This window comes from Medicago sativa, chromosome 4 (assembly GCF_051527215.1).
Source record: "Medicago sativa cultivar Bolivia chromosome 4, Bolivia_mono, whole genome shotgun sequence".
Lineage (NCBI taxonomy): Eukaryota > Viridiplantae > Streptophyta > Magnoliopsida > Fabales > Fabaceae > Medicago > Medicago sativa.
The window spans coordinates 90263065-90277346 of NC_140752.1; the positions used below are offsets into that span (position 1 = coordinate 90263065).

At 34.7% G+C, this 14282-nt stretch overlaps 1 protein-coding gene across 1 annotated transcript; it reads left to right on the forward strand.

Annotated features, from left to right (window-relative positions):
* Positions 1-776: 776 nt before the first annotated feature.
* LOC146933584 (uncharacterized) lies at positions 777-5604 on the forward strand. Its single transcript, XM_085705388.1, has 14 exons — positions 777-896; positions 1176-1254; positions 1748-1907; positions 2016-2273; positions 2440-2614; positions 2784-2845; positions 2965-3128; positions 3285-3382; positions 3479-3537; positions 3652-3786; positions 3880-4133; positions 4229-4388; positions 4839-4914; positions 5022-5604. Exons 2-14 carry the CDS (start codon positions 1193-1195, stop codon positions 5285-5287), a joined length of 1929 nt encoding a protein of 642 aa, XP_085561514.1. The 5' UTR covers positions 777-896; positions 1176-1192; the 3' UTR covers positions 5288-5604.
* The last annotated feature ends 8678 nt before the right edge of the window (positions 5605-14282 follow it).

Genomic DNA, 14282 nt, shown 5'->3' on the forward strand with positions numbered 1-14282 from the left:
CCTTTCATAGTGTTCTAATCTTGTCTCAAAAAAATCGTTCAAAAATTTAAGAGTTTAAGGATAATTAATCAAACTTTGTTTTAGCAGGGACTAAAATTATAAGTAAATTTTTTTTTATAGGGACTAAAAATGCTATTAAAATTAAGTAAGGACTAAACTTACAAGGTCACTATTTTATAGGGACTAGAAACATAATTAACCCTATAAACAATGAGAGGTTATTTTAGTGTCAAGAACTATTTTGATTAACAGAATGCACAATCAGGGACTATTTTGAGATTTTGATACAATGAAGGACTAAAATGACTAATCATTACATATTCAGGGACTAAAGTGACTATTATCCAAAAATCTAATCATTAGTGTCCCCAAAAATCTAGCGTTTCTAATTCAATTCCTTCTTATCCAAACCAAACACATAATGTCATGTTCTCTCAAACCAAACCACACCACACATGCATGACTCATACTCTCTTCAATTTTTACCATTCTTTTCAAAATTCCCTCGTGCGTCCAATCTTTCCTTTGTTCCTTCTCTATCAATGAATAACTACCTATGTACCAGAATTAACGAAAACGAAATTCCATTTTTAACTTTTACTACCATAACCGTTTACTGAATGCATAAAATCCTAAATTTTGGAATACTATCAATGGATGAAATTTGCATTAGATACGTTACGTACGTGCATTCTTCTTCAATTGTGACCGCTTAACTTTATGTGTACGTACATGTGTCACCATTGCTTAAATAAATTATCACCACAAAGAAAAATATGTGAAACTCTTTCAACAAGGTCACACAAGTATTCAACTAATAACAAACTATACCTATAAACATCACCGTTGTTACGAGGTTATGATCATCATCTGCATTTAATGAACATTTTTTTAAGGTAATATTATTTAATGAACATTTCAATTTGATAAGAGATACCTATATCTATCAATGTGTCTATTTCGAGTTATTCTAACTATATACTGTGTCCATTAAATAGAAAGAATATTAAATAGTTGTTATGTTACTATCAATGCTTGTTAATTTTGCTTTGCAAGGCATCCTTACTATTTTATTACTTTGTTTTTTGTTTTTCCAAATATTATTTAATGTTTATCTGAAAGATGGATTATTTTTTTGAGTATTTAAGTAAGAGGTGTGTTGTATGATGGAACAGTCGTACCAGCAACAATTATGAAGTGTTTCACAATGTGCTTAGTCTCTTTCTTGGTTCTATTTGGCTTCTGGTTTCAGAGGTATGTCAATAACCATAGATTCTTCTTTTAAGTTACTGGGTTTTGAGCTTTTACTTGCTTGTTCTTTTAAGCTACATTTTTTGGATGCGCTTCAATGATAATTCCATAGTATACTATAACAGTTAATCGAAGAATTGGATCCAAAACCTAATATGTTTTTCTTTTTTTTTTTTGCTTTTGTATTCACATTGTCATAGTTTGCCACTGGATGTTGTTAAATGAGACTAATTAACATGATCTGGTTCATTATTCTGATGGATTTGTGCACATAAAATTCATTTTGGACCAAGGTCCTTGGAGTCAAATCCAGGAATTATCTCAAAATAAATTTCAACATTATGTTTACTGCTACAAATTTATGTTATTTTGACTTACTATTAAAGAAGCTTCAGTTTAGAACTATGTGTGGATTGATTTGTATACATCATAAGCATTAAGCAAGTTTTGTCATTATTATATTAGCCATAATTTATATTTGAATGTGTGATTTCAGTGTGTCATCAAGAAATTTATCTGAGAGTAACATACAGCAAGTAAGCTTGCCACCAAGAGGTTGGAATTCCTATGATGCATTTTCCTGGATAATTTCTGAACAAGAATTCTTACAGAATGCTGAAATTGTTTCTCAGCGTCTCCGTGTGCATGGTTATGAGGTATAAATACTGAAAGGAAATATAGTTTATAGATGTTTTTACTTTACTGCATTATAGTACATCGGTTATAGATATAGATTATTGAATTCTTTGTTTCTATCTTTGTAGTATGTTGTCGTCGATTACCTCTGGTATAGGAAGAACGTCCCGGGTGCTAATATGAATTCTCTTGGATTCGACGTGATTGATCAATGGGGAAGGATGGTCCCTGATCCAGTAAGGTGGCCTTCTTCCAGAGGTGGAAATGGATTCAGTAAAGTAGCTAAGAAAGTGCATAGCTTAGGTTTAAAGTTTGGAATTCATATTATGGCAGGGATTAGCACACAAGCTGTGATTGGAAACACCCCTATCCTAGATACAACAACGGTGATTTTTTTATTTTCTGCTATAAATTTATCTTCTATTTATTTATGTATTATAAATTCACAAGTATGTCAGTAGATAAACTCAAATAAGCGACTTTAAATTAAGCAAATTCATATAGACAATCTAAAACAAAAGTTCTTATTGACCTTTTCTTGCAATTTACTAGGGTGCTGCTTATCAAGAACTCGGTCGAGTATGGTATGCAAAAGACATAGCAATCCAACAAAGGCGTTGTTCATGGATGTCTAATGGTTTCATGAGTGTAAATACAAAGTTAGGAGCAGGAAGAGCTTTTTTGAGATCTCTTCATGAGCAGTATGCTGCTTGGGGTGTTGATCTTGGTACTGGCACTACTAACTTACTGTCACAGCATTTTTATCATATCATTGACAACAATCATGATGATTTTGAATTTACAAAGTATTTATTTGGAATTGCATTATCATGTTATATACACAGTTCTGCCTATGCTTTGCAGTAATTTTGAAAGATTTTATGACTTTCTTTCAGTGAAACATGACTGTGTGTTTGGCGAGAACTTGGATTTAAACGAGATAAGCTATGTATCTGAGGTATTCTTCAGTTTCAACTATCTTACTTTCATCACTACTATCTGTTCTTGTAAAAACACTCGATCTCAATGCTTTCGCTATGATTATTTACAAACTTATCATACGACATGTCATGCCAGGTTCTCAGCAAGATTAATCGCCCCTTTGTGTATTCTTTATCTCCTGGAACCAGTGTGACACCAGCCATGGCCAAGGATGTCAGTGGACTAGTCAACATGTATCGCATAACAGGAGATGACTGGGATACATGGCAGGATGTAGCGGCTCATTTTGATATATCAAGGTGATTAAGTTTTTTTATACTTTATGCAACTGTTTTAAGATAATTTTACCAGTCTTCGAAATATGTTGCAATCATGCTACTTCTCTGTTTATGTTCTTTTATTTTACCCTCAATTCACCATATTACATAACTTCAGTTCATTAAATTCTGAATCAGGGACTTAGCTGCAGCTAATATGATAGGAGCAAAAGGTTTAAAAGGAAGTTCCTGGCCTGACATGGACATGCTACCATTTGGATGGTTAACTGATCCAGGTGATGAGGCTCGGTTGCTAGACAGTGAAGCACTCTCTTGATTATAAGACTTGAAGTATGGATTTTTGATTTTTTTTTTTTTTTTTTAATTTGTAGGTGTGAATGAAGGTCCACACAGGTATAGTAAGTTGAATCTAGAAGAGAAAAGGACACAGGTATATTGATAAGTAGCATAACTGAGTTACTCTCTTATATCTTTTCATGCAATGATGTGTTTGCAATGCATGCATTATGATAGACTCTTGAGTGAATTCATTATTATATCACAGATGACTCTGTGGGCTTTGGCAAAATCTCCCCTTATGTTTGGAGGCGATGTGCGGAGGATCGATCCTGCCACATATGAAATTATCACGAATCCAACCCTACTAGAGATTAATCATTTCAGCTCCAATAATATAGAGGCATGTGAGCCATCAAACTTTTTTTGGATAAATAGTTGGCATGTGAGGGATAAACTTGTCACAAATCATAACATTTTTTTATTGCAATGACAGTTTCCTTATGTCACGAGCTCGAAGAACTTGAAGAATGAATATCAGCAACGTATAGGGAAAATGAGACCTAAGAAAGGGGAGAAACAGATACATTCATTAGGCCTCACTGGCTGCACAGAATCAAAAGCAATTGGTTGGATTACTGGAAATCAAAGTCTTAACGAAGATCTTGAAAGAATCTGTTGGAAAGGGAGTGCAGAACACTTGCATCAGAACCCTTTCTGCGTACACAAGAGAGAACTTCCATTGAAATTGTAATCACGCTTTATCTTTCTCTGCTCTGTTTATATGACTTAGTTGATTATTTTTGTTCTTAACAACAGAAATTATTTAATTTATGTTGTTACAGAGATGGAGAGACTATGTATCATGAGGACTATCGCGGGAAACATCATTTGGTTGCAACCAACCAAATGAGAGTTTGCTTAGATGGTTCTACAAAACGAAAAGTTACTTCCAAAGAGTTGAAGAGAGCCACATTTTCTCCTTGCAGATTGGACTCAAATCAGGTATATTGTAGTCCATATTTCATGTACAAGTGTCGCATGTAGCTCTTGATCTTTAGGTTGAAAATCCTGTATATATGATCCATATTTTCAGGATAATCAAACTTATCTACACGTATACTGACAGTGTCAAACTTTCATTCACGTGTATATGAGTAAATAAATATGCATTTTAGTTCTTGAAATTTTGAAGGTAGGTCAATTATAATCCCTCGTGTGAAATAGCAATTTACTCATATTTATATTGAAAAAAATCTATCAGTATAGTCATTTTCTCAAATTTTGCGCCTCAATTTTAAAGGTTATATACTTGTTTATCCCTAGCTAGGCAACAAAATAGGCTTGGCCAATTCATTATTTTTATCCCTAGCTAGACAAAATATAACTTAGCCAATTTGTATTATTGAGATTTGCGGGTTCAACTGGAAAGATGATCAATTTTGTCTTTAACAGATTTGGGAGCTACACTCCAATGGGACCATGGTAAATAGTTACTCAGGACTTTGTGCAACAGTAAAGTATATAGAAGGTGAATTTTAGTGCATATATGTCCCTCATTCTAGAACTTAATTATTTTTGAGTTGTATAATCTTCCTTGTTTTTATTACTCATAATGCAAATTGGACACTCATGCAGCCGATGTTGTTTCGGGTGGGATTCGCTCTTGGATTGCGACGGGAAGAAAAGGAGAAGTGTATTTGGCTTTCTTCAATCTAAATGAACAGAAGATACCAGTATACGCTAAGACATCAGATTTGGCTAAGGTTTTACCTGGCAGACGAATCAATTTCTGTCAAGGTAAAGAAGTGTGGAGTGGAAAGAATGTTGCAACAACTCAAGGGACGATATTCATGGATTTGGAAGTTCATGGATGTGCACTATTTGTTCTACATTGCAAATAGTTTGGCTTCAAATTATTCATTTATTATTATTACAAAGGAAAGCAAAAGAAAAAGGAAAATTTTGAACCTCATTGTTGAGCTTTTGATGTGGTGAGGTGCGTAAGTGTTGCATCCCACCATGCTGTAAACAAGTTACGTAGGTAACAAGTTGTGTTAATAGCCTCGTGTTTTTTCCAACGTATGTGATGGGTAGGAACTTTTGTAATTGGAAGAACACGTTTCATTTTTGTTTCAAAGTGTTGTAGCTTTCAAAAGATAGAAGTAGCAGGTAATATTGGCATATGCCTTTGGTTCATCTTTAATGCTTATTGACCATAGTCTCCACGTGCATATAATGACTTTGAATGACAAGATAGACAAGAGATTGAACATAGTACCGAAACTAAAGGGTAAGATGCTAATATTACAGTAGGACAAAACAAAGTATCCAAACGTTATAATAGAAATCAACCACTATAGTCTATAGCTAGTGTCGTTTCTTGAGTTGCGCAAGCACAGATGTCTTGAATTTTATTCCTGGGAAATAATAAGAATATAAAAGTATGTATTACACATGATCGATATTTCTTTGAGTGTTTAACCAACTGTTAGAAATTTTTTGTGAAAGAATCATTTAAAATAAACAAGAATTGTTTACTATCAATGGGTTATTTGTAAAGAACTTAACACACAATATTGCTAGGTTAGGTGCTCAATTTTTCCACACGAAGTGTACTCTCATTGAGCCTTTTGGCCTATGACAAGTCCTATCTAGATCTTGGTGTTCAACGAGCTCCTCCAAGATCTTGTTAACGTTCAAGCAGTCTCTCTTGATCCTTTCACCTTTCGATGCTTAAGGACAAATTCATATCTAACAAACTTGTTCCACGTCCCATACCAGGTAAGGATCAGGGATCTATAGCATTAGAAGTAAAAGTGATCAATTCTCACTTCTAAAGATTTTGAGTTAAATCAGTTTGTTAGAAAGAAGCTCAGTGTTATAGCTTTATACATCTCAAGTAAAGAATGTCATAACATCACCATGTCTAAACCACAAGAAGGAGTTTAGCTCATGGTGAGATGAACCTCGGAGATGGAGATGAAAATAAACATAAATGAAAACATGGAAAACTAAATTGATAGATTAAATAGAGCTAGTACAAGATTACAATCCTTGAAGGAAAGTAGTGAGCTAACAGCATCACCAAGTAATCTAACTCTAAACCTCTAGAATCTAGCAACCATGCTCATCTATGGAGAAGAAAAGATGGAATGAGTACTCCAAAGTTGTTAACCCTAGTTGAAACCGGACTTCTCCAATTTTATTACAAATTTTTGGACCCTTGACACCAACACATGGTTGTCCTTTTATAGTACAAGGCCAACCACAACAAGTTGTATCATTTGGTCATTTTACATATGAGTTGTCCTTATCATATCCTAACTACTCCTGGCATATTCCTCTTTAATTCCTAGGATTCTAATCATTGGAACCAGCTCATATTCTTCCTCATTAAGCAATGGCCAGACGTGGTCCCCTGGGTCCGTATTAGTTGTACGACCCCATCTGGCGATCCAGGGCGTTGCAGCTTTTCAAATTTTCAGCGAAGCAATCTTCATCCACGACTCCACGTTGCAGCTTCTCGTATCTTCATAGCCATTCCTTTTTATACATCATCAAACATTCATGACAGGCATTACTAGTTCAAAATGATTAATTAACACTAAAAACAACTTAAACTATAAAATCCTAAATGGGCACTGATTAGATGTCTTAGGCAATGCAATCACTCAATTTTTTGTCCATTATGGTAGCTAAGTGCAACGTGATAACCAACTATTTTGTCGGTTATCATCCACAAACATCACAATACATCACTTATAATATGCATCTTGTCTTTCTTATAGCCCCTATGCTGCTTTGACTGCACACAATCTTTACAAATCTCATCAGGTATTTGAGTTTTTGGTATACCAGTCACCAACTTTTGTCGCTACATATGATTCAAGTCCTTGAAATTAATATGACCAGGCTTATAATGCAATAACCATTCATCTCTACTTGGTGCAGTCAATAAGCACTTGTTCTCCATAACATCAAGCTCTATCTTGATTGTTCTGTTCTTTGACATAGGTGCCTTCAGTACCAAGTTACCTTTTGCATCTATTACTTTTAACATTCCATCTTCCATATTCACTTTGTAATTCTTCTCAAGCAATTTCCCTGTGCTAAGAAGATTACATTTCATACCATAAACGTTTAGAACATCAGAGATTAGAGAGTAATCACCGTCCTTTCTTTTGATGGATACATTACCTATCCCTTCAGCATTTATAGTACTGTCATCTGCAAATTTGACATTGTTCTTCTGGGTGTGCTTAATACTTGTGAACCAGACTATTCTTTCAGTCATATGAGATGAGATACCATCCATTTATCACCACAATTAACAACTTCTTTTGTAGTTACCGTCAACATGACAAAATCATCGTCATCTTCTTGTCTTGAAATTTTTTCCTTAAATTCATTTGATTCTTTCTTGAAGTAGCACTCATCAGCAATGTGATCATACTTCTGACAACTGTAGCATTGAACATTATTCTTATCAAATCTTTTCTTGCCACCTCTTCCTCTACTAATGTTTCAACCTCTATGATTTCTATTAGAATATGTCTATATTCATTGTTTCACTTGTAAATATTGATTAGTCTTTCATTAGTATTGATTAGCCATTCATTAGTTATGAATTACAATTCATGATCCTTTCATTAGTATTGATTAGCCATTCATTAGCCATGAATCACAATTCATGAGAATTGTTTTAATTTCCTAAATAGGTTTGTAAACATTTGTATATATTCTCACAAATGATATCAATACAATCAGGGAATTAAATTCTTATATGGTATCAGAGCACAATGGCAGCAACAATAGACATCATGGCAACAATGGGCAGCTCAATGGAACATGCCACCATGTCCTTACCCTACTTACAATTGGAACCGGTCTAACAATACTATCCCACAAGGAGGAATTCTTGGGCCAAAACCACAAGCTGCCCTTAATGTGAATGCACCCACTCCAACTGATATTGAGAATGCTATCCACACCCTTAATCTTGCTCAGCCAGATCAGTCGTGGTATATGGACACCGGTGCTACCTCTCACATGACATCCTCGCAATGTAATCTCTCGTCTTATACTAAATTGAGCAAATCTAATAAAATCATCGTAGGAAATGGTCATTCAGTTCCAATATATGGTATAGGTAGTGCATACATTCCCTCACCCCACCCCCCTCTTATCCTAAAAAATGTACTACATGCCCCTAATTTGATTAAAAATTTAGTATATGTTCATAAATTTACTACAGATAATAAAGTTTCAATTGAATTTGACCCGTTTGGTTTTTCTGTGAAGGACTTTCAGACGGGGACGGCTCTAATGAGATGTGAGAGTCGTGGCGACCTATACCCTATCACCACCAACACCATTTCCACAAATAAAGTCGAGCCTACATCATCCTTTGCAGCTTTGCCGTCATCTCTTTGGCATGATCACTTAGGTCATCCAGGAAAACAAGTTTTAAATTCTCTTAGACAAAATAAATTGATTGAATGTAATGATTCTAGGAAAATACATTCTCCTTTTTGTCAATCTTGTCCTCTTGGCAAACATGTTAAATTGCCATTTATGAATTCCCATAATCATAGCTTGTTGCCTTTTGATATTTTACATAGCGATGTATGGACATCTCCTGTCTTAAGTTCGTTAGGTCACAAATATTATGTTCTGTTTTTGGATGATTACTCAAATTTTTTGTGGACATTTCCCATTTCACAAAAATCTCAAGTATACTCTTGCTTTCAAAAACTTCGTGCTTACATAAACACACAATTTCAAAAGGAAATTAAAACCATTCAGTGTGACAATGGTCATGAGTATGTAAATAACAATTTTCGAAAAATATGTGAAACCAATGGAATTCATTTTCGTTTGTCTTGCCCATATACATCTTCTCAAAATGGAAAATCTGAACGAAAAATACGTTCCATTAACAATATTATTCGAACTTTGTTACTTCATGCATCGTTACCCTCATCATTTTGGCATTATGCTCTAGAAATGGCAACCTATTTTTTGAACATTTTACCTGGTAAAACTATCAATTTTGAGTCACCTCTTAAAATGTTATATCAAAAAGACCCATCTTATTCTCACTTACGTGTGTTTGGATGTTTATGTTATCCTCTCATTCCTTCCACTACAATACATAAACTTCAACCTCGCTCTACACCATGTGTCTTTCTTGGGTACCCGTCAAATCATAGAGGTTATAAGTGTCTTGAGTTATCTTCAAACAAAATTATCATTTGTCGTCATGTCATATTTGACGAAACAACTTTTCCTTATGCAAAGATACACACTCCTAAACCCACAACATACACATTCCTAGATGATGATTTATCACCTTACATCATCAACCCCCTCTTGACTCAAACTCAATCCGACCCAAATCAAAGCCCACTGGCTCATCAAATATACCAGCCTTCCTCACCAACTTCAAACCACCAAAACACTCCACCTAATCTTAATTCTTCATATCAACCACCCACCTCCCCTTCTCCTACAACACGGCCCAGCCCTCAAAGTTATACCACACCTCTTTCCCACACCTCAGTTACACCATCGCACTCTCAAATAACAAACCAACCATCACCTTCTCTTATTTTCCAACCTGTTTTACAAACAGACACCAAACCGGTAACTAAGAGTCAACATGGAATTTTTAAGCCAAATCCAAAATATTGTGGCCTACACAACCATGTTACCAAATCTCCTCTACCTAAAAACCCAGTGTCTGCACTTAAAGACCCAAATTGAAAAATGGCCATGGATGATGAATATAATGCTCTAATTAAGAATAAGACGTGGGACTTAGTACCACGGCCACCTAATGTCAATGTAATAAGATCTGTGTGGATTTTTAGACATAAAGAGAAATCTGATGGTTCTTTTGAGAGGCATAAAGCCCAACTTGTAGGTGATGGTGCAGGTCAACAGGTTGGCATTGATTGTGGAGAAACATTTAGCCCAGTTGTTAAACCAGCAACAATTCGGACTGCCCTTAGTATTGCTATGTCAAAATCTTGGCAAATTCATCAATTAGATGTAAAAAATGCTTTTCTACATGGCGAGCTAAAAGAACCAGTGTACATGCATCAACCGTTAGGCTTCAGGGACCCGAAAAATCCACATCATGTGTGCCTTCTCCGTAAATCTTTATATGGTCTAAAACAGGCTCCTAGAACTTGGTACAAACGATTTGCAGATTATGTTTCTTCAATTGGCTTCTCTCAAAGCAATTGTGATCACTCTCTCTTTATCTACAAGAAAGGCACTCATATAGCTTACCTCCTCTTATATGTGGATGATATTATTCTCACTACTTCTTCCGATAATTTGAGAAAATCTACCATTTCACTACTAAGTTCAGAATTTGCTATGAAAGATTTGGGACCCCCTACACTTCTTCTTGGGTATTGCAGTCACTCGCCACTCCCAAGGTCTATTTCTCTCACAAAAGAAGTACGAAGAAGAAATTCTTGTCCGTGCTGGCATGTCATCTTGCAAACCCTGCCTCACACCGGTTGATACAAAACCGAAACTGAGTGCAACTGATAGCTCTCCATTTGAAGATCCAACTCTCTATTGAAGCCTTGCAGGTGCACTTCAGTATCTAACTTTCACTCGACCAGACATTTCTTATGCAGTACAACAAATATGTCTCTTCATGCACAATCTCATGGAAGCTCACATGCACGCTCTCAGACGTATTTTACGCTACATTCGAGGCACCATCCATCATGGTTTACATCTTTATCCATCATCTACTTCCTCCTTAATTTCTTATACAGATGCTGATTGGGGAGGGTGCCCCGACACTAGACGTTCCACCTCTGGTTATTGTGTGTTTCTTGGGGATAACCTACTCTCATGGTCGTCCAAGAGGCAACCCACATTATCTCGCTCTAGTGTTGAAGCCGAATACCGTGGAGTTGCAAATGTTGTTGCTAAATCATGTTGGTTACGCAATCTACTTCTTGAGTTACATTGTCTTATTCACAAAGCCACCATGGTTTACTGTGACAATGTAAGTGCAATGTATCTTTCAGGTAACCCAGTTCAGCACTAACGAACGAAACATATTGAGATGGACATCCATTTTGTTCGTGAAAAGGTAGCTCGAGGTCATATTCGCGTTCTTCATGTTCCCTCAAGATATCAAATTGCAGATATCTTTACCAAGGGTCTTCCCTTAATTCTTTTTCAAGATTTTAGAGACAGCCTCAACGTTCATCAACCTCCCGCTTCAACTGCGGGGGAGTATTAGAATATGTCTATATTTATTGTTTCACTTGTAAAAATTGATTAGTCTTTCATTAGTATTGATTAGCCATTCATTAGTCATGAATTACAATTCATGAGTCTTTCATTAGTATTGATTAGCCATTCATTAGCCATGAATCACAATTCATGAGAATTGTTTTAATTTCCTAAATAGGTTTGTAAACATTTGTATATATTTTCACAAATGATATCAATACAATCAGGGAATTATATTCTTATAATTTCCATTGAAACCACCACGATTGCTATTATTGTTCTTCTGATTTACTCCCTCCGTTTCAAAATGAGTGTTGCTTTAGCCAAAAAAAATTGTTTCAAAATGAATGTCACTTTCAGTTTCCAATGCAATAATAACTTTTTCTTTTCAATTGTACCCACCAATTAATACTCTGCACACTACTTCCAAAGTATTACTTTTAAAACTAACCAATAGTTAATAAGGATAATTTGGTAAAATAAACATTCTCTTTCTTTTAATCATTGCATTTCTTAATATGTGCGTAACCACCTAAAATGACACTCATTTTAAAACGGAGGGAGTAAAGAACTACCCTCACCTTGTGAATCTCTGCCATTTGAATTATGATAGTTTCCTCTTTCTTTGTTGCTTGCCCACTTTCCATTTACTTTCTTATATTTATTGCTGAATTGTGCTTGCAGGGCAACTTCACTCTTTGATTTCTCAAGAACTCTTTCATTCATACGTCGAACTTTCAAAGAACCCTGCAATTCTCCCTTTCTGATTGTAGCAAGATCTTTTGACTCCACCATAGCAATCCCCGTAGTATCAAACCTTGGTGATAAGGTTCTCAAAATGATTGCAACCAACAATTTTTCTGACACTGTTTTTCCCAAAGTTTTCATCTGATTCACTAATTTTCTAGTTCTTGCAAAGAAATCATTGGTGATTTCTTTTTCTTCCATTTGCAGAAGCTCATATTGTAGTTGAGCTTTCAAATATTATTATTTTTGTAATATGATTATTATAATTGAAATTATAATTTAATATTTGTATTTTATTTTTTCGTAAAAAATTATTTTATTTTTTATTTTAAATGGCAACAAGAAGAGAGTGACATGTGCGCTACATTTAGGGATGTAACAGTTCGGTTTGGATTGGTTTTCAGTCAAAAAAATGTCTGAACCGATGAAACCTTCATCGGTTTAGATTGGTTCGGTTTTCTCTATTTTTCAAAAAAGAAACCGAACCAAACTAATCGGTTTGGTTCGGTTTGGATTGGTTTGGTTGATCGGTTTATTTAAAAATACAATTAAAAAAAATTCATATTCTCAACAAAAATTTCATACAACTTTGTATAATTGGTTGGTTTTGAATGGCTTTTTCTAATCTTCACTATCCAAATGATGAACATGGAAAACAATGCCATTAGTGACAACACACGTGTATAAATCAATGGCATAGAAAATGAACATGGAAAACAATGAAATATAATGAGTATAAATCAATGACATAAACATGATAAAACTAACCAGATGAACGATCTCAGCGGTGACCGGTGGCGATGAACAATGGATTTGTTGTGGTTGGCAGTCAGGGTTTCTTTTTTAGTAGAAATGATGAGATGAGATGAAAATGAGAGAAAGTGAATGGATTAAAAATTATTTTATGTTTAAATTTTGGGCCTAACCATAAGTTTGTGTGAGGTAGGATAATATTAGTAAAATAAGGAGTGTGGTCATCACCGGATTGGTCATCGGTTTCACGGATCTCGAAATGAAAAACCATGAACCAAACCAAACTAGATCGGTTCGATTGGTTTGGATCGGTTTCAAACCGAACCAAACAAGGTCGGATATATTTTCGGTTTGGTTCGGTTTGGACTTTCGGTTTCGTTGGTTTTTTCCAAACCACTTACACCATACATTTAATAATTAATTGTCGCATGTGATGAGTTGGGGTGTAACGGTTCGGTTTGGATCGGTTTTCAGTTAAAAAATGTCTGAATCGATGAAATTTTCATTGGTTCGGTTTGATTTGGTTTTCACTCTTTTTGAAAAAATGAACCGAACCAAACTAATTGGGTTGGATCGGTTCGGTTTATCGGTTTATTTGAAAATACAATTAAAAGAAAATTCATATTCTTATAAATTTATGTTTCATGCATACAACATACATTATACTAAAATATTTCATGGAACTTTGGATTTCATATTGTGTATTTTCATGTTCTCTATTTTTCAAACAACTTTTTATAACTAACTTTACTCAATATTTCATACATCCAAAATTCATTCATACATCATTCATCAAACACAATTTCATCAAACTCAAATATTTCAATCATCCATGATCCATACATCCACATTCATCAAACACCAAAATTCCAAAAAAAAAAAAAAATCCTGAAATTAAAACATACTCAAAATAACAAATCCAAGCAAACCGAAATTAAAACATCATGAAATTATGTTCGCCATCAAATAAAAAATCCAAACTAAAATTGCAATTTAATTCCAACTTGAATTCGCCAAATTTCAATTCACCATCAAATCTGAGTGATGAGATGAGATGATGATAGGAAAAAATGAATGGATTAAGATGTATTTTATGTTATGCTTTAATTTTGGGTCTAACCATAAGTG